Genomic DNA, 21,784 nt, shown 5'->3' with positions numbered 1-21,784 from the left:
TATGCTTGACGGCTTATGAAAGGGGGAATTGCAAGATAGGATAAATGGTACCAATTAATAGTATCATTTTTTTTTCCTTTTTCATTATCACGACATCGGCGAACACATCATTGCATTATTGCTTTACGTTTCTAAATTCCTCATAAACTTTCAACCTCTCTTTTTCTCTAATTTCTTAACACAAATCTCATGCTTAAATACTCCTACTTGAAATGTTCAAATTGCCATAAGTTTATAAACATCTGCTATATAGACAAACAACGAATTCATAAAGTACAAATCGCACAATAGGAACTAAGAGAATCACCAAATCATGACAGGCCATATGCATACAAAACTTTTACGATTTTTAACATCTATAATAGATAAAATTGACCTTTGCTACTAACCAGAGGTAGGAATTTTTTTTTTCAGAAAAGAATTAAGAATAATATTTTTGTGATGGGGCATGAACTTGCAAAAATGTGAGATTCATCATTTGATTCGAGAACAAGATCCTCTTGCCAATTCAATCAATCAAAAATGTGATTCTGTCGTTAGCTTTGACAGACTAACGGGGAATAAGCCTAGTGGGTATCTAACTTGTCCAGAACAATGAATCTAATAACCCTTCATCTTCACCAGTTGTTTCCGGATGCCCATTCTCTGGGACTGTTGAATTATTGAAAAGTCTCAAAGAGCATAAGGTTATTCCATGTGGAAAACACGTAAAGGTAATGGTCATATATAGCAATATATATATGGTCGTCTACCTTCCATAGGTTGCACTCAAGGTTGCCTGCTTGACCAGCTCTTTGAGCCCTTTGGAAACAAAGAAGAGTACGTTGCCATCAAATCCGCTAAGACTTGAACTGTTCTGCTTTGAGTCATGTTGTGGTGTAGATGAGCATGCGTAAACTTCTTCTAGATAGCCGTATCCTCTTCGTGCTTTCTTTGTATTCTATGAGACCAAACTCCTGGAGTCGCACCTAAAAGCCAAAAGCCATGGCTTTTTGAAATATTCCTGGTGGTGGTTCCCGTTGTCTTGCTTCTATATTGCCATATGTTGATGATCCATGGTATCCAAGCTGAGGGCCCTGGTGGTACTTGTAGAAGCTCTCTCCCGGGTTGGCCAGCTTCTGCAACTACTTTGCCCTTAGTCCAAAACGTACAATATTGCTCGAGTTAGACTTAGGGCACGTCCTTCCAGCACTCAATTGTTTAGCTCATGATCGCCGAAAGACACCAGTGCGGATGGCCGGCTGACTGTGGCAAGTCATCTCCTACAGCCAAAGGAGGAGTACGACTCCTTTGTGTACGTAGAATATGCCACTTTACAGTAGTCTTAGGATTATGGCAACTTGGCAAGTAGCACCAGGCAATCTAGATTTCTGTGGATGAATCATATATGTGACCAAGAGTAAGCGTACGTAGTCATGTTTTAAGTGATCTTAATAGTCCACCACCTCAAAATGCATGCATGCATCACTTATCAGCTCCTCCGAATTTCTTCAGGTTATTATGGTGGTTTGTATGTACCCCCTCCCTAGCCTTTCATCATGCTTCTACCCATACATGCATGCCTTAACCTTCTTCTTGTAGTCTTTCTTCTGTATCTTGCGTGATGAGCTTGTGCATGTTGGTTATTCGAGAAAGACCAACTGCTCTATGATATTTTCATAGATGTGACAATGTTCAATCACTAATCCAATCGACTTCTTAATCATGTTACAGTATAGATGAGTTTATAATTTGACTGCGTATAAGATTATAATTAATAATTGATCCGGCTAGGAAACTACCGACTCTATTCTAGATAATCTGACTCTGTAGGAATTAATTTAGTAGTTTGAGTAGTCCTGAACATTTCATATGACTCCTTATCTCAAAATTAAGGATGTTATATTTATTTTCATACAAAAATATGAAAATCTTATGTAAGCAATGGTGAAGATCGTTTTAGGGGAATTGAATTGAGAAAAAAAAAATATGAAGGAATCACAAAAAGGGTTGTTTGAAACAAAGATGAAGGTTTTCTATCATTTGTCAGCATCACAAACATGACAAATAGATTTTCAAAAATGCGGCATGTGGAAACTTCTCATCATAAAAAACCTCTGTTGGTATTGGCCCTGATACATTTTTCATATTGACTGAAACATTGAAAATATCTTTTGAAGAAGCTATATTCTTAATATTTTTTTTATTTAATGTGTAAAAGTTGTTATATATCAAAAAAATAAAATGTTCCATTCGTGAGGGTAATATAGTCTGACGTTCTAGGATACAAATTGAGTTGATAATAATATTTTCTTCAATTAGGATCAAAACTATATTCAAAACTTAGACATATAAATCGGCTGTACGTAATTGAAAATCTAGAATTTTTTTTTGTCTGAATCAAGGATTGCAAACAACGCACATATATGTATATAACCAAACAACTATAACCAAACAGAACTTGTCCATTAAAATACCCTTTTTTTTTTTTTTAACTATTCTATCAACCTCTTGTATGATCTGGCTTGTATTCAGAAAGGTGGAACTAAACCCTTGCTTCTTTCTCAAAAGCACACCTTTGACTCACCTTTATCAAAACTAATTCAACACATTGAATTCAAATTATAAAACCATATCCGACTGGAATCAAATATAAAATCAAGTTCACATAGACAATGCAACTAATTAAAAAAGTAGTTTATACTGAGGTCCTAATGTTAATCCTAAAGCCAACTTTAACTTGCTCTTGGATTAAAACTTTGCGGTCCATCTTTGCTGCTACTACTTATCAAATAGTTACATTACCAATTCTAATCGCCAAGCAACCGAACACGTGCTTCTTCTAAAAATGTGAGCATTAGCATTAGCACGATTTGGTGAGCATAATCTACTCCATCTTCGCTGCTCCTACTTATCAAAATAGCTATGTTAAAAAATCTAATTCACAAAAAAATATAAAGACATGCTTCGTCTACTAATGCATTCGTGTAAGTGCACCATTTATGTAAGGGCTCGTTTGGTTCGTGGGAAAAGAAGGAGGAAAAGTGTGATCAACGGAAAAGTAATAAGATGCCTCTTGTTTGGTTGGAGTTTGCAAAAAAGAGAGATGAAAAAGTTGTATTCCCATGTTTCTCATAGGAAAGACTTTTCCATGAAATGTGGAAATCATATTCCTATGTGGAAATCACTCCATTTTTACTTTTTCTCAAAAAGGCCCTTCAGCATTAAAGAAGCATTAAAGAGGCATTAAAAACCTAATTTTTATTAAGGACATAATAGAAATTATACATAACTTTTCTAGGCAAGTGGATGGCTAACCAAACATAAGCACTTTGCAAATTTGTCACTTTTCCATGATCAACCAAACATGCCAAAAGTACTTTTCTAGGCATCCACTTCTTAGGAATTTGTTTCGCAGGAATTATATTCCTAAAAGGAAAAATGCTTTCGCGAACCAAACGCGCCTTAAAAGATTATGGAGACATCATTAGGTTTTGGTTGTATCTTTCGTACAGAAGAATGATCGATTAATATTTTTTCGCGATGTCAACCAGGGGATCGCGCCTCGCACAGAATTTTTCTCTCATCTGCTTGCATAGATGTGAAGTGATTCTTTGGTGCAAAAAATACGACCCGGCATCATTTAGTTGTCGGCATGTTTGAACGGAGCGGTAGATCTACCGCGGGCCAATATTGGTGTGCTCTTTTGAATGGACCCTCTTCCTCCCTGCCCACCGTGATAGACCTTCCCCGCCGTCCATCCGAAAAATGCAATAGATCATGAAATCATTGGCATACAACCAATTCCCATCTGTAATTCTTTTGACATCCCACCCACCAATCCTATCTTTTGACGCGCTGATTCGCGTGGCTGAACCCGGGCGTTGCAAAGTCCACCAGCGGCGGTGGGGGTCCACCGGTAACGGCCGGTCCCCAGTGGTGGCCGTCCGATTGGGCCGGTGACGGATTGATGCGCTGTCATTCATTGGGACCACCGTAGCTGGCGTTGGACCCCGCCAGAATACAAAAAGCGAAAGGTGGCGAGCTGTGACACTTCGAATTTTTGGATATGTACAATATTTGTTTGTACCGTACGAACGTGGGGGAGGCTGCGGTTAAATAATACCACTTGGACTGGCGCCATTTTGACGTCAGTTGGTTTTAACCGTCCTGGCTCTTTCGCTTAGTGGAAGCAAATGGCCTTAACCTTGTTGGGTTGGGCCTAGGAGTGTTCAGAGTGACATTACCTTTTTATCCTTCTCCTTCTGTGTCATTTTTCCATTTCATCCAACTATTAAACCTAGTAGAAGTGTTCTTACTTGGATTTTGCAATGAATCGTAAAGAAGAAATTAGATTGTGCAATGATATTGTTGGGCTATTTCGTCTCTTGAGTAGAAAGCTATGTTTAGGATGGCCAATGGATTGATTACATGTTTAATTGCGAGGACCTTTTACCTAATATGTTATAGCTTCCTAAATTATCTCTGCTTTTCGTTGCTTCCAAACTTTGTAATGCTCATTCCACGCGTTATTTCCATCGTAACCAATTCAATAGCTTTAATAGGATGCCAAACTCATCTAATTCAATGCCCAATGGATTAACTACTTCCTGTCTATTTTCAATCATGTGTTCAAATGCTCTGAATTCGTATTTGGGACCACTATATGCACAGGTATAATACCTACAATTTTTAGATAACATTCTCTAGCTGTAACCTAAGCCATGTCCACATCCACTTAACCTTTGAACAGTTGAACCCAACAAACCCATTTCTGCTGTCATCTTTACCTTCCCATTGTACTGCCTATTAATTTAAGACCGGCAAATCAAGCACATAAAGCCAGGAAAGTCTGCAGAGATAGCTGAGCCGTAACTTGAGACTAAACTACCAACCAGACGTCAAGAGTCCAAGTAATAAATCATGGTATTTTTTTTTTAATCCAAATTTTAGTTACACTACACATGGTAATGCAGGTGAAACAACGCTCTAGAAGTACACACCAACCCAGAAAAGGGAACTCCAGGCCCAAGATTTCTTTTTTTTTTATTATTATTGTTACCGGCGGTGCAGCCGCCTCCTAATTCCCCGATGCCCTGCAGCGCACGTGTGGGGAACCTTTCCCTCCCCCCAGTCCTGGTCTTGCAGCGGACCGCCCTCGATATCCTCCTGTTCCCCTCCTCAAAATGCCCACAAAAAACTAACCCCCAAAAAAACTTTTTCCAAAAAAAAAAAAAAAAATCCTAAACTCAAGAGAAAGGAAGCTGTAGGGGAAACTGCACCCAATCCCTTCGTCTTGAAAAAATTAAAAATAGAAATATAAAAAAAAGGAAAAATAATTACAAAAGCCGTTTCTTCGGACCGCCGACCAACCGTAAACCAAAGTGAAGCGTAGACCGGCTAGAATCCGCTCCGGAGGAGGGGTGTAGCGGAAGCTTTTTGATCCGCCCGAGTCCACCGACTCCCACGTTGAATCTCAGAATTCGTGCGGCGCCCAGCACTACTTTCAAACAGTACGTGTCTCTCAGTTCACACCATAACTACAAAAATATTTCCGCTTTGCTAGGACAATAATACGACAACTTCCCCCGGGCGAATAAAAAGATAAAAAATACAAAAAATAGTTGTTGAAAAGAAATAAAAACAAAAAACGAGGAGAGAGAGAAAAAAAGCGAGGCGATAAAGGGACAGAGGAAGCCCCGAAGCCCGACGCAAAGCTCTGGATTTCGAGCGCGAGTTTGAGAGAGAGAGAGAGAGAGAGAGAGAGGAGTATCGAAGGGACGAAGCTTGGAAGACAAGGAGAGGAAGAAGACGGAGGGGGGCATTTTAGGAAGACGAAGGAGAAGAGAGAGGGAATTTTAATTCCCAAACAGGGAGGGCTTCCGCCTCCGCCTCCGGCTCCTCTCCCATACTCCTCTTCTTCTCCTCCGCTCCCAAACCCAATCCGTAAGTCTCCGCCGTTCCTTCCTCCCTGAGATCTCTGTGCTCTCCTCTCTTTCTCGTTGGTCTTAAAGCTAGATTTTGTTTTTTGCTTTTTCTTCTTTGTTTTTAGGTAGTTTTGGGGCTTAATCTCAATCTGGGGTGCTGAAAATTTGATTTATTTTTTTTAAGTGTTACGGGATCCAATCTCGGGGAAATGGACTGTTTCGCTGACTAATTTTCTGCGTATTTTTGGCGGAAATCGCGAGATCTTCTTGTGGTAATCTTCGTGCCTCGAGGTCCTTTGATTCGTCTCCTTTGGCAAATTTCTGAGCTGGTTTCTTTTTTCGATGTTTTGATCATTATTTTTTTTTGGCTTTTTTGGTATGAAGCCTTCGTGAGATCGATCTGATTCGATTGAAAGGTAGCATTTTTGGCCTTCCGGATCAGTGATTCGTCGATTCTGGGTGGTGGACGCGTCAAAATACTCGGACAGATTCGATTTTTATGCCTTTTGTTTGCTTTTCTGATCCATGAATTCCATCAGTATAGGAGGGTTTTAGATCTCCTCTCACTAATAAGTTTGAAAGGAATCATTTTTTTAGTCTGGTTGGCGTGTATTTTTTTTCCTTTGTAGTCCCATTAGAGGCTCAAACCATCAGTGTACCGTGTTTCCTTCTCGGATGGTGGATTGATACTTTAGGAGGGAGGAAGGGAAGTTTCGGGGGCTATCGATCAGCAATTTTAAGCCCTCGGTTTGGTTTGGGAGCTGGCGACATGTTGGACGGCCAGTCCTTCTTGATCTCGAGAGCAGTGCCGGGCTCCTGTGAGCAAGAATCCAAGTGGATTTACATGACTCAGCACCTCCTTGAGTCCTCAAGCAACAAGCGCCCACCGAGCCAGGAATCGGAAGAACAAGAGCAAGGTGATAGGGGCAAGAGGAAGAAGTCACCAGAGTGTCCTGATACCCCTGATATCACAGACACGGAACATGCCCTCGATCTGTCTGATCGCCAGGGCAGCGATGGAGACTATGATGATGCAAATTCCTTCATCAACCCACTCGGAAGGGATATCACAATTAGCTGCCTTCTTCGATGCTCTCGCTCTGATTATGGTGTCATCGCATCCCTGAACCAGAGCTTCCGCTCCCTGATTCGGAGCGGTGTGCTTTATAAGCTACGACGGCAGATGGGGATCACCGAGCACTGGGTCTATTTCTCCTGCAATGTCCTTGAATGGGAGGCATATGATCCCTACCGTGGGCGCTGGATTGCCATTCCAAAGATGCCTCCTAATGAATGTTTCATGTGCTCGGATAAGGAGTCCCTTGCCGTGGGCACCGAGCTCCTTGTTTTTGGAAAGGAGGTAACTTCCCACATTGTACTGAGATATAGCATGCTGACTAACTCCTGGTCCCCTGGAATAGTAATGAATTCACCTAGATGCCTGTTTGGATCTGCTAGCCTTGGAGAGAAGGCTATTATAGCTGGTGGCACCGATGCTCAGGGTACTATACTTAGCTCAGCAGAGCTTTACAATTCTGAGACACAGACTTGGGAGACTCTGCCTGCTATGAATCGAGCAAGAAAGTTATGTTCGGGGGTCTTCATGGATGGAAAGTTTTATGTAATTGGTGGAATGGCTAGCAATACAGAGGTGTTGACTTGCGGGGAAGAGTATGATCTGAATAGACGTTCTTGGACGGTGATTCCAAATATGTCTGCTGGGCTAAATGGTGCTAGTGGTGCACCCCCACTTGTAGCTGTGGTGAACAATGAGCTTTATGCAGCCGATTATGCTGAGAAGGAAGTAAGAAAGTATGACAAGGAGAACAATGCATGGATCACTCTAGGTAAATTGCCTGAGAGATCTGTTTCAATGAACGGTTGGGGGCTTGCCTTCAGGGCATGTGGCGAGCGGCTAATTGTGATTGGCGGACCAAGGGGATCCATGGGAGGGACAATTGAGCTCAATTCATGGATCCCAAATGAGGGGCCACCAGAGTGGAATATCATTGCCAGCAAGCAGTCGGGGAGTTTTGTCTATAACTGCGCTGTGATGGGCTGCTGATCTGTCTGATTTATGACAACTATACCGTACTTCTCGACATGAAGGATTCAAAAGATTGGCTTTATTCGAGGGCATAAATCACTGATTGTGCCTAATGGGTAATTTCTATCTTTTTTGGAATTCCAACTGGACTGAAGATTCATTAGAGATCTCCTGTCTATGTAACTCTTGAATTTTATGCCTTTTTTTTTTCTACAGTCTCATTTATTATGCATTTGGAAGCCCGCTTGTGACTTCAAAGTTATGGGACATGCATGAGAATGGTAGATTAATAATTTGACGAGGCTACATTTTTTTTAGATTTTCCTGAATCCTTGATGGGGGCTTTTAGCTTCACAGAGTATCCTTATATGATTCTTATTTTTTCCTACCCTTGTGATGAAATTGAAAAAAAAAAGGAAAAGAAAAAGGTGCCACCATTTTGATTATATTAGTATGATGTGTAGCTTTGTTAGTTTTTGATCAATGGAAGTATTATCTGTGATGTTTAGTTGTGTCACCGTATTTCTCCATTTAGTATATCATTGTTGACTGAAGAAATAATTATTTTGATAATCAAATCAACCTCAGCAGGTCCCATCCCATGCAGTTCTGCTGCCTCCAGAGAAATTCAATTTTGACGGCTTATTGATAGAAAGAGTGATCTATTTTGATTGCTATCTCCTTTGCAAATTACTTATACCAAGAACACCTCAATATTGAGATACTTCATACTTTATTTCTCTCTCTAATTTATTGATGTAAAGAAGTTTTTTAAATGCTATCTTCTGTCCAAGGACTTGTATTTAGATTCATGTCAATAATAAGATTTTACTTACTTCCTTATTCTGTCTTTATCTTTGTTCCCCTCTTTCTTGCATGTTATTTTCCTGAATGTATTAGAAATACTCAGTGCTCCTGAAGTACTCAAACCTTTATTCCCCTTATTCCCCTCCTCAATGAGTTTCTGGCACAATTGAAACATGTTTATCTTCTTCTATTTATGCTAGAGTCAACTTCTGGTATTTTACTTGGGAAGCAAATTTTTTTTTCTAGATTGTTCTGAAAACAATCCTTTTGGATTGGTGTGAACATTTTGTCATCAGTTTCTTGTACTCAACAGTCCAATTCATGTTGTATTGGCTTGGCTTGAACTCATGATTGGATGAATTATGTGATCATATGTTTTGATGGGCGTCTTTGTGTGACGGTATCTGGAATGTGTCTCTAACACATTTCCATGTCTTATAATGACTTGGACACTAACATACATACATATATCCATGTGTGTATGTATGTGTGTGTATATATATATGCATGTATGTGTATATATATGTATGTATGTATGTATATATATGTATGTATGTATGTGTGTGTGTGTGTGTATATATACATACATACACACACATACATATATATATGTATGTATGTATGTATGTGTGTGTGTGTATGTAACATATATATGTATACACACACACATACATACATACATACATATATATATATGTATGTATGTATGTATGTATGTATGTATATATGTATGTGTGTGTGTATACATATATATGTTACATACACACACACATACATGAATACATACATACACACACACACACATATATGAATACATACATATATATATACACACACACACATACATACATACTAATATACATATATACATATGCATATATCTAGACACACACACATATCATAAGCGTGATCTCGAATCACTGATGTTAATAATTACCGTGAGAGTTTAATTGGATGCCCATTCTCTGCATCCATCAGATATCCCCATATGAGCAACCATTGCTAACTAAAGGAAGGAGGAGGAAAGATGTTGACAGAATCAATGGATCCTTTTATGTCATAATCTTGGCAAACTCTCGAGTCCATCTTTATTGGAGATTTCCGTTATCAAAAATCTTGGGATTGTTTGATCATTGCAATCCCATGATCCCGTCAACTTCTTTGTTCCACCTCTTCTCTTCCCATGTTTCCAATTGAATCAGAGATTTCCCACAGACAAGCTGGTTGGCCATCCAAACAGGTCCTAAAGAAACCTAGTTATATAACCTGAAGATCTCAAGCAAAAAAAAAAATGATATTTGATACACATTCTGTCTGATCAACTTGTACATATGTATAGCGTGGTTTCTAGATTCCTTTTTCACATCCTGTTTAGCAATGAATCGGGTGGTACTGTAGAAGCATTTAATTCAAAATAATTTTGAAAGGTTGATATGATGATGAGTATATAGTATGTGGTTTAGTGTGGCTTGACAATGGATAAGCGTTGAACTTAATATTGTCATCGCCTCACATTCGATTGTTTTCTTGCTTAGGCCATAATTTGTGAGACTAGCTAAAAGAGAGAATGAATCATGGATATTCATGTATAAAGTTAATGAAGAATTGTCCTAGGCTGTTGTCTACGGTAGCAAAACTGGCTGAAAGAAGTTGCTGATATTAGTTTATACACAGAAAACATCCAAATTCTTTAAATATTTCTTACTCAGCCAGTCGTCAAATATCATGGGCTGTCTCCTTTTCTATTATCTAATATTTCTATTATAGTATTACTAGTGCAGGGCAGGGCAGTGGTGGTTGTACAAAGATGGAGGTGCTTTCTTTTCTTTATCATCTTTACATTGAATATGTTGGAGGAAATTTAGGAGCTGCAGTAGGAGAAGATAAAGTTATATACCAACTGCACTGTCATGTACATTGGGAGAGTGAGCTTTAGAATGGAGTAGGGTTTGAAAGTTATAGAATGGCTACGAAAGATGACTGGAAGGCATAAATAGGTTAGGCAAAAAAATGTTTGAAAAGAATATGAAAAACATTATGGTGATTGAGGATCAGGCTGCATTGAATTGTATGATGGAGAAGACTTTGGAAAGCCAGACCTGAAAAGATGTTGCAAGGCTTGGATGTTGTCATGCAGCAAAATTGTGTTATTATTGTCTTAGTGATCATTACTTTTTTCTTCAGTAGGTTACAATGGCATTTTTTTTGACTAAGCGCCACAAGATTCTACATTTATCTATTTTATTTTTATATATTATTATTGGTCATCTGGCTACTAATAATCTTTGTTTCCTTAAACCAAGTGTATTATCTGATATTGAATTCTGAATAATTTGGATTATGGTATTGTTCATGGAAAATCAATCAAGAAACAATGCCAACTTATTAAGTTTTGAGGCAACTTTACTATGTTGTATATGTTGTTAACAATGTGGTCTCTTTGATTTATTATTTAAATGATACTAAATGTCCGAACTAGATACTCGCTAGAAGTCTTTTTTCCTCATGCTAGTTGACCTGCTTGCAGTGAATTGGTGTAGTAGCTTCTTAGTGGTTTGTAACCAATTCATTCTTAGATTTCCTGTGAAATGCAAAGATTGTATCTGTATTTATTATAAATATGATATATAAATCCATCATATTTAGAGGAATACATCCAATAACTGAGTTCGTAGCTCGGATGCTTTCTGTAATCTATGATATATGATCTCATGGGACCTTCAAAGCATTGACTTGATAAGGATGCAGTAGGGGATACAATTGGAAGTACATGGGAGTGGTGAAATTATATTTGATGTCTTTCTAATATCATTTTTGCAACATATGAATTTCATAACTAGCTAGAATTAGATAGTTAATCTGCAATGCGCCTTTTCTCGCGTGTGAATATCAAATTACTGATGATAAAGCATTGGACATTTCGGACCTGCTTATGTTTTTGAAGTTAAGATTATTATTTTTTTAATGTTTGCAGTTATTAGCAACTGATTTTATTTGCTTAACATAAAGGGCAAGCCTTGGCATAATTGTAAGGCTGTTCTAGTTTGACCTAAATGTCACAAGTTCGAAATATAGAAATAGCTTCTCAGCATGTGGGTAAAGATGCATTCACCTGACCCTTCCTCAATGCTGTAGTGGGAGACGCCCTTATTTGCCTAATATGATTGTCCTCTTTTTTTTTCTTGAATGAAATTTACATTTTCTTGGAAGAAACTTGATGCTTATTTTCAATAGTTTGTTTCCAATACTCAATTTTGATGTAGTCTGTTTGAAGCTCCTTCCTTTGGGACATCTCTCCGGTTTCATGAATATTTTTTTGTGATGAGGAATGGTTTTTCATCTTTAGGAGTTCTTTATGTACCATCTCTTTTCTTGTTCATCCTTAGTATCTAAGCAGTAAAGAAAAAGAAAGTAGTGTAGAACTAACCAAAACAGAAAGGACAGATTGAATGAAGGCTTGAGGCATTGGTAAATAGAAGTGTCTGGATTTTACTTAGAAATATATTGAATTTTTTCAGAAAATGAATTATGGATATGTTGGTGAGAGTAGATGGTGAACTATTCATAAAGCTGACTCAATATATAATTGGAGTGCGACAGAGTGGTTTTATTTGCTTTGTTAGCTTAACCAACTGTGGTACCTCTTCCACGACAGCTTTACTCACTTTTACTGATCACTGTGATAATTGTTTATCACAGTAAAAGTGAAAAATGGTCCATGGGGGAAATTTTCTTCCTCCATTACAATCAAAAGAAGGTAAAAGTGAAAACGGCGCATGAAAAGGTGAAATGTGGTAGCTCCAGGTGGTGAAAAGAAAGTTTCTGATTGAACGCAAACGCTGCATGCGTACTTTGGGATGTTCTAAAAAGTTTTTATACCGGTGGAAGTTGAACTCTCAGGAGTCCATTGTCATGTAGCTCTCTGTGTGAGTTTAGCCGGACCTAAGCATGATATGTTGTACCATACCGTATCGAATAATACCGAATATACCATATTGTACCGCAATACTTGATATGTTAGGCATTCTGTGTGTTGTACCATACCAGATACTATAATAGTGTGGCACTGATATGAGGTCTGGTACTGGTGAGGAGCTCTATACGTGTGCAAACATAATAATTATTATCCCAATAAATCAGAATATGGATTCATAAAGGTATATTCGCATGAAAATCAAGATCTAGCTATAAAATAAACTAATACATCATAATGTTTTGATGTTGCATCATGATTTTTATTCGATTTCAACTGTATACTTTAGTCTTTTGTTACGTATCACTTAGTGTGGTTTGGGTTGCGTTTGGCCATGTCCATAACCCAACTCAAAATATATCTGTTAGATCCAAATCTGAACAAAAACTCAACTAAAACTTTATATGCGTACTGTAGATTGAATCCAAGAAAATGTCCGGTATGGGACGAGGTTTGAGGTAAAAATCAAATATCTAGCAAGTTATTTCCTTACACTTTTGAATTATTTTTAGAAGAATGTATGTGTACAATTATTAAATTAGTTACTTAAATATTCATGCAATAAAAAATATAAAGAGTGAAAGAGATTGTTCAATATAAATATTAAATCATAATCAATATATTATAGATATATTACCATAAATGACATAGAGAGGAATCTGGTGGAATACGATGGGTTATGGCTTTACTACTTTCTACTTGATTTTTATCTTTTATGATTAAAATAATTGATAGATATACATACATGCATACATACATACATGTGATGGGTTATGGCTTTACTACTTTCTACTTGATTTTTATCTTTTATGATTAAAATAATTGATAGATATACATACATGCATACATACATACATGTAAATATTTAGATACTTATGTATTTATATGTGAGAGGATATATATACATACATGTAAATATTTAGATACTTAGGTTAGGTTTCAGGTTTAATTTGGGTTATGGACTTGTGTAAATCCAAATTTGCTGCAATAAGACTTTGTGTCTAATTTAGAAATTCAAGCCAAACTAAATAGTTTATCGGTTTATTTTCATATCTAAGCCATATATTTTGGGTCAATTTTGAAATAGGTTAGTGGATTATTAGCCTTCATTGACACCCCTATCTTTCATCTTATATGCGGCATGAGTTGCTGCAACAATGATCCTTCTAGTTTTGGATCAAACAATAATATCTATTCACCATTCCACCAAGGATAATTTATATCAAAAAATTTTCAGCTCAAAAAATTTAAAATTAATATTCATTATATTGGTTAATAGTTGCACTGTCTATATGTAGTATATATCTTATGATAAAAGAAAGTTAAGAAAAGGATTTGTAATTAGTTAATGCCATATTACGATTTAAAACATATTTAATATAAATTGAATTGCTCCACTTGCATTCCTATTGAGAGTGGAAATTATAGTACACGTAATTTGCAAAGAGAGAACTTTACACTTATTATGAATCTCACCAATTTCAGTTCATGCTTAAATAGAAAATAGAATGTTAGATCAAGGCTTTTTTTTTTTGTAGTCTTTGAATCAATTAAATCTTAATTCATGCTTAACTAAGCTTTAAACCAAGCTTGAAGTCAAGCTTGATTCATGTTTGAATTGATTTCAATTTGGTTCAAGATATCAAGCTAATCTTTTGTTCAACTTGGAACAAAATTAATTAAGCTCAAAATAGTGGTAAACAAATTAAGCTGATCTCATAGTTCAAGTTTAAAATTAACTTTAAATCAAACTTAAGCTGTTAGCCCTCTTTGGTGCCACGCATAGAATTTTTTTATACGGGTGTGCCTAAGGGATTGCTGCCCGGTACGGTGGATCATCTATGGTTTTGGGGACCCGTACTCCCCCTGCTAGGGGTGGCAATCGGGTCGGGTCAGGTATAAACAGGTCGGGTCAGATACAGATCGGGTCAGAAAATCATAAACCTGAACCTGACCTGTTTATTAAACAGGTCAGAAATTACAACCTGAACCCGACCTGTTTATTAAACAGGTAACCCGACCCGACCCGTTTAACCTGTTTAATTAACGGGTAACCTGTTTGCCCAACCCGACCCGACCTGTTTAACCTGTTTGCCTAACCGACCCGTTTAAACCTGTTTAACCTGCCCAACCCGACCTGTTTAACCTGCCCAACCCAACCTATTTAACCTGCCCAACCCGACCCGTTTAACCTGTTTGAACCTATTTAACCTGCCCAACCAAACCTGTTTAATAAATAGGTAACCACTAACCAATAACCACTTAGGCTCTTAGCCTTAGACCTTAGCCCAACCCAATCCGATCCAACCTGTTTTATACATTAAGCAGCACAAGAAAAAAAAGAAGGTAAATTTAGAAAACATTACAAAAATCTTGTCCCAACATCATTGACATTAAAAAAGCATTCAATCTTTACAAAAAGCTAAACATAAGGAATACAAGTATTTATTCATTCATCTAATACCAACAATATTCAAAAAATATTTAATCTTTACAAAGATAAGGAATACAAGTCAAATCATCCAAATTTACATATGGAATAGCCCGAAAAGAAAATCTGCTTCACATAGAACAAATATCAATATACATGATGGCCTCTGATGCTAGGAAAGCATGGTACTTCTTAGCAAGCTTTTTGACCAGCTTCTTGTTTTTATTCATTTTTTTAGTGCTTCAACATCCATATAGTCAAGCCCTATTTTCTCTGTCTGCAGAAGACATAATCAAGCATTAGTATAATATTTTGTTGCTGCAAATTGTAATTAATGAAAATGAGCTACTAGATGTTTTCATTTTTCTTCATACATTGTTCATCAACAGATATAATGCAGATGTAGTTTAATGATCTTGTCCCTAAGTTATTTAAATCAATAATATGTATTTCACAGCTTACAAGTGATGAGCTTACCAGTATAGGGCCTATAGGCGAGTGATGAGTCGCAATTCCTCCGGTTCCAAGAATGCTTGTTGAATTTGAGCTCTGGCATGCCTTTTTGTATTAAGAAAGGTCCAAGTTCCTCTGCCTCTCCATAGACAATAGAAGAACAACCAGGCCCTGAATTCAAATGCATTGGACAAGTTATTTGTATGATGTTTGCCATTAAAAATTATATTAGGTAAACATAAGATCTGCTGAAATGCTTATCTTTTTGGGGGTCATAGTTTTTCAGACCAATTTGTAGCTCAATGGTTTCAGTAAAATTGCGCTTCTTCTCTCGAGAATCATTTGCAATCTGAGAGATTGCTTCCCTCAAAACATCACTCTGTAACTTACTGTAGAAATGGTGAAGAGAACAGGTAGTCAGTTTTCAATCACAAGAATATAAACACTGACAAAAATGTGGCTGCTAAAACACGATATTTCTATAACCCAGAAAGCAGCAGCGTATCGTAGAAAAGAGCCTGTATCGCAAAAAAGTTGATTAATACAACTTGATTAATACAAATCAAAGAGCTCGTATCGCAGAAAAGTTGCGATAATAGATGTCAGGAAATTAATGAAAAGATAAGGAGAGAAAAGAGTTTGGTACCTCAATATAAGGGGACAAAAGTTATGTGATCGAACAGATCAAGTACCAGCTGCCTGCACCAACTTCAGATCACAATTTAAGTTCATATCGGGCACAAGAGAGCAATAGCAAAGAGCTGAACAGCATTGCATACAACCAAGAATATCAAGTACCAGTTGCCTGCACCAAACTCCATGCATCCCTAACAAACAAAGCCAGGCTAATAGAACTACAACCAAGAATCACAGACCCAGATCATCAGACCAACTGAACACCTAATATCTCCACCTCTTGTCCCTCTAGGGATGGCTATTAGACTATTATTGAATAAAAATAAAAACAGCATTGCATACATCAAGATGAATTTCCTTTTGCTTAGCAATCTCCAGATGAATTTTCTTGCTATCCCAAAGTTACAAACTTACAATAGCAACCTGTGCAAAAAAAGAATCTAGCAAAAGAAACTATCAAATAGCTATATTGAATAACATAAGATTATAAGAATGAAGCTATGTGGAGATAAATCATGAAAAAATCATCATGAAAAAGCACACCATAAATGTTCAGCATCAACATCACCCTCATGTAAAGCAGCTGTCCAAACAAATCAACCTCCACAAATGTTGAAATTAAATGAGAACCCTTTCAAAGTATATCTAATTGCAAGCAGCCAAAGGTAAAGAATAATCATTTGCTAGATTGAGTGGAACAAATCTAGGGGAATAACCATCCTGAAACATTAACATTTAGGCCAATCATCAAAATTTACCTGCAAGAAAAGATTTTTTTCTCAAAATTCTTACTGATTTTGGTTAATTTTCTTCAACACCTCAAACAATTTTCTAAAGGATTCGAACAGAAAGATGTAAGCAGGGTAAAAGTAACAGGAAGCTCATGGAAGAAGAGCAACCAGTGTCGCAAGACCTGTTCGTCTCCTTATCTGCCACTCTAACGAGAAGCACAGCCATCGATTAGACTGAGCATCAGATACCTCATGGCATTCATATTTTATCTATCGGACTAACAAATCAAAAATAAAAAAAATAGCAAAACGTTTATGCAATCTCAGCCGAAAGATGGTGATTAATTTGATGAATAATCATTGCAACTCAGCAATAAACAACAACTTCATCACAGATTGCACAACTATCGACAAAAATCCTTGTAAACGAATTGGAAACACCTTAACAAAAGAACAAGGTCTGACTTTTTTAATTAAGTTCTTTGAGAAAAAGAAAAGAGGAAAGACTGAAACATCAAAGGAAGAAAGAAGAAAAGATAGATCTTTCTTACCTCGGTAGAGCAGAGGATCCGAGCCGCCACGGTCGCCGTCGATGGGGAGGCCGAAGTTGTCGGCACAGGGGAGGAGAGGGCGGAGGCAGAGGTCCGGAGGAGAGGGCTCGGGAGGCGAAGAATCCGAAGGAGAGCAAAGGGGAGAGACTCGAGAAAGACTGAGGGAGGGAATAGAGCTCGGGCGGCACACAAACTCTAACCCTAAGTCCCTAACTAAGGAGAGGTCGCGGATGGTGGAGTGTGGTCCTCAAGCCGCCACGATCGCCGTCGACGGGGAGGCCAAAGTTGTCGGCACGGAGGAGGAGAGGGTGGAGGCGAAGGTCCGAAGGAGAGGGGAGAGGCTCGAGAGAGACTAAGGCCTGACCTGAGGGAGGGAATAGCCAAATGGAGCTCGGGCGGCGCAGCACAAACCCTAAATCCTAACCCTAAGGAGAAGAGTAGGAGACGGGAAGTCGGGAACTCGGGCAATCGATAAGTCACGGACTGTGCCTTGGAGTTGGAGACTGTGCGGACGCGATAAATATTAAATTGGGCCAACGCGGTGTGTTGGGCCGAGGCAACTAAAACGGGCTGAGGCGGGGAGTTGGGCCGGCATCCACACTCTGCTAGATCCAGTAGCGGGTATTCCCCTGCACACCATAGCCCGAATGTCCCTGAGTAGCGGGTAGCTATCGCCCACACCATCCACACTCTGCTAGATCCAGCTGATAATTTGATCATTAACTTTTGGATAGGTAAGTAACATTACTTGAATTGTTGTTCATTAATTAGTGTTTTATAATTTGATCCATGTTACATGTAACAGTCAGTTGTTATATGGAATATAGATGGGAGAAAATAGATGTTTTGATGTAATGATGAGTACTCTTTTGGGACTGCTAAATAATAACCCAGGCCTTCTGCACTTGGGCCTATGTTACGATGGCAAGGCTAATCTACGCTGGGAGCAGCAAGCTTAATGGGCCCGTTTAACTTGATTCGACTTGAATTACCTATTTAATAAAAAATTAGGTTCAAGCCTGAATTTTTTTACCTATTTGGTAAATAAATTGGGTTCGGGTTGATAAATTTTTGATCTATCTAGTGTCCAAACTCATCTGTATCTGATCTGACTCAACCCAATTGTTGCCCCTAATCTACGCCTAGATACTAAGCCGGGCCATAAACCCACTCCATGTGAGGGGTTCAAATGCCGTTGGACAGGCTTGGGCTGCCCATGGCCTGTTGCAGGTATAATTCATGGACCCCTTACCAATTCCACAAGTTGGCTTGACCGTGAGATTCCACGACTAGTGATGAGACTTTTGTATCAAGGGTTTCTAAATGGAGTACCATGAACTATTTTTAACTGAATCATTAGTCAGTGGTTGTATTTATCAAACAAACTCTTGGAAATTGGATCAGAAAACTATGCCAATAAAATGCTTGGCTGAGTTGGGTCCTGAAAATAACTCACAATCTTATTGCATTGGACAAACCACCCCCGAACTACCTGAAATTCAGGCCAATCATATCCTATATTTCATGTGCCTTTTTTTTTTTTTTTTTTGCTTGCAGCTTTATCTTTTCACCTCATCTTGAAGCATATGGAATTTAACATATTTACTTCGGTTTTAGCATGGAAATAGCTAAACCTGACCAATCGGCACTTTTAGCCCGTTTGCTTGTGCACCACTTCCACTCTTTTCTTACTTCTCTTTTACTCGTCAGTAAATTCCGCGTGCGTAGGAGTTGTCTCAAAAAATGCAATTGGACATCAAAAGGGGCGTTTAACTTAGGAATCATATTTGGGATCGATCGAACCCGTGATCTGGATGCCATATTAGTAATTCAATCACCGGTAAAAGATTAGGGCTAACAAGTGCAACAGCGCATATTCGAGTTTTGGGACATTCATTTTGTGTTAAAAAATATTAAAGATTAGAAATGTATCGATTTACCCTTCTTAGGATTCCAAATCATTGGGAGATTAACTGGATAATATCTCTCCTTTTTTTTACATTAATAATTTAGGAAGTGCATAGAAATGGAGAAAATGAGGGATCTAAAATCTATGCACTGATGAACGCACTTGGTGCACTCAAATAGTGGGTGACAATGCCTTTATTGGTGAAGCTCTACCCTCGAAGTATTGGAACCATATATAGCCTAATTCCTTCGTTCCACCATCCTTATAGAAAGAAGAGAATTCTAAGTTCTTTAATTGCTCTTGTTCTTTGCTTCCATTTGTCACCTTTCCCAACCGAAACATGCAACAAAAATGTCCAATATCTCATGTTTGGTTATAACTAAAAAATAACATCAAGATAATTTATGATTGTTTGTAGTTATCTCAAGCATAAGTCATGGATATATTCCTAAATTTATGAATTACTTGATAGTTGATGAGATATAATTTTTGTAGCACTATTTCTCTGTCATAAAGGGGAGTTAATTTAACAAAAAGGATGACAAGTTAATAAAAAAGATCATGAACAACAAGAATGTTTTCAATAATTTGATGATAATGAGACTATAACTCATTGATGCATGATATTAGAAATAACATTCTGATTTGAACTACCCTATTGCTGATCATTCTTGAAGTAAAATGATTGCTGAATAAATATTTCCATTTGCATATTGGCATGTATTTTGACTCCAATATGAATGCTTTAACTATTACAACATGCTTCTGAATACATGCATATGTTTGAGGATAATCAAGTCTAAAAAAGTCCACTATTTATGTATAATATAGAAATATTTTTTTTTTCAGAAAATCTCTTAAAGCAGAGGCCTATCATCAATCCAAACTATAGGCTCTGTCTGCTTGATGATTCCCAGCTCAATCAATATACTAATTCACCTCTACGTAAGTATAAAATACTTGAAATTTCAACAATTGAGTGGTGATACGCCATATAAGTGATTCCCAACCCCGAATATAAGAATGTATTTGAGCAGAGCTTAATCGACCCCAGTCTTATCAAGCTTGGCTTGCTTGGTTTGATTTTATTTTCCAACCTAAGTTTTAAGATAAAGCTTGATTTGTTTCTTATTTGATTTTTAATTCAAACTTAACTGTGAATGTAGTTGAACATGAGCCTAATTATTTAGCTTGATAATCATAAATGAAGCTTAAATTAATTCAAGTTTGTATCAAGCTTGGTTCATGCTTGAGCCAAGCTTAATCAAGCTAACATAATTCAGATTTTTTTGAAATTATTTTTCAGCCCGTGAACCAAGTTCAAGCTTGGTTTAATATTTTTTCCTTTTTTTCTCAAGAGTGAGGAGGGACTTAGTTAATTCAGGTAATGGTGCAGCATATCAAAATATCTACTAAATTTGTCTAACTTGTCTATCAAAATTTTAAAATAATATTTTTTTAATTGTTAATTATTTAAATCAGCTACTAAAATGGATGTTAATATGTATCTTAATAAATAAGCAATTCGATTCTTGTAATTTATAAGATTTTTTTTGCTCCTGGTTTTCGATCATGTCCGAAACAAATCAAGATCCAAGCCAATACCTGAGTCAGCATAATTCTAGGACCAATTCAGAATCAAACAAACTTTGTATTTATTTTTAGAATGAAAAAATTAAAAGACAATTATATTATTCATATTTATAGCAACACTAGACTATTTAAGAATTACAACATGATCAAGATCAATCTAGGAACCAAAAAAGTTAGACATTCTAAATCAAATAACCTTGCAGACCAACGGCACGCTGTAAAATTGAGCGAAAGAAGTGCTTCCATAGCCAAGATTTCAAATAAAAAACACATCTAGTTTGCAAAAACAAATATATCAATTCATCAAATTTAACCAAACAAATTCCATAGTGTTATCCTTGGTTTTGAATATTGAAGAACTAGATCATATCACAATCTGCAACAGTTATTAATTTAATCATGTAAATCTAGAAAATTTACTTTTTGAGTTCCTCCAATATCCCATATGCTATTTTTTTTGGAAATTTCATCCTTTCTATAATAAGAAAAAATTAATTTATTTTTATTTGTAATAATACTAGTAATGGTATTAGGTATATTCGATACACGAGAAGGTGAAGGAGTAGTTAGTGGATGGCTATGAACCTATTAATCAAGATTTTTTTGAAGATATTTTAATAAATATTGTTTCATTTCAGTTGAATAAATTCAATAAATATTTTTTTTTGAAGCAAATATTCATAACAACATGGCTGATGGGCTTTGGATTGGTCCAAGATAGGTTTAGTCGGAGGCCTTTTCACGAAA

General features: G+C 37.2%; 1 protein-coding gene, 1 long non-coding RNA gene and 2 other non-coding genes across 6 annotated transcripts; 1 reads left to right on the top strand and 3 right to left on the bottom strand.

Annotated features, from left to right (window-relative positions):
* The first annotated feature begins 5,687 nt into the window (after positions 1-5,687).
* On the top strand, positions 5,688-8,282 carry LOC103700558 (F-box/kelch-repeat protein At1g74510-like). Of its 2 annotated transcripts, XM_008782499.4 has the most exons (3): positions 5,688-5,925; positions 6,091-6,178; positions 6,291-8,282. In XM_008782499.4, exon 3 carries the CDS (start codon positions 6,676-6,678, stop codon positions 7,969-7,971), a length of 1,296 nt encoding a protein of 431 aa, XP_008780721.1. In that variant the 5' UTR covers positions 5,688-5,925; positions 6,091-6,178; positions 6,291-6,675; the 3' UTR covers positions 7,972-8,282. The 2 variants fall into 2 exon arrangements, with proteins under 2 accessions (XP_008780721.1, XP_038978574.1); XM_039122646.1 differs by having other exon boundaries at positions 6,032-8,282.
* A 6,874-nt stretch (positions 8,283-15,156) lies between these two features.
* LOC113461278 lies at positions 15,157-18,031 on the bottom strand. Of its 2 annotated transcripts, XR_005510049.1 has the most exons (4): positions 17,536-18,031; positions 16,264-16,325; positions 15,642-16,135; positions 15,157-15,441 (listed from the first exon to the last, which is right to left on the bottom strand). It is a non-coding gene; the product is annotated as an uncharacterized LOC113461278 (long non-coding RNA). The 2 variants fall into 2 exon arrangements; XR_005510048.1 differs by lacking the exon at positions 17,536-18,031 and having other exon boundaries at positions 16,264-16,427.
* Positions 17,104-17,245, bottom strand: LOC120108934. Its single transcript, XR_005510052.1, has one exon. It is a non-coding gene; the product is annotated as a small nucleolar RNA F1/F2/snoR5a (small nucleolar RNA).
* LOC120108932 lies at positions 17,301-17,385 on the bottom strand. Its single transcript, XR_005510050.1, has one exon. It is a non-coding gene; the product is annotated as a small nucleolar RNA Z196/R39/R59 family (small nucleolar RNA).
* Positions 18,032-21,784: the final 3,753 nt, after the last annotated feature.

Source organism: Phoenix dactylifera, unplaced genomic scaffold (assembly GCF_009389715.1).
Source record: "Phoenix dactylifera cultivar Barhee BC4 unplaced genomic scaffold, palm_55x_up_171113_PBpolish2nd_filt_p 001648F, whole genome shotgun sequence".
In the NCBI taxonomy this organism is placed as follows: domain Eukaryota; kingdom Viridiplantae; phylum Streptophyta; class Magnoliopsida; order Arecales; family Arecaceae; genus Phoenix; species Phoenix dactylifera.
This window is presented reverse-complemented; position numbering and strand designations above follow the sequence as displayed.

What these genes read in the sequence shown, in the direction of transcription:
- LOC103700558 (XM_008782499.4), top strand. Translation starts at nt 6,676, where the DNA reads ATGTTGGACGGCCAGTCCTTCTTGATCTCGAGAGCAGTGCCGGGCTCC.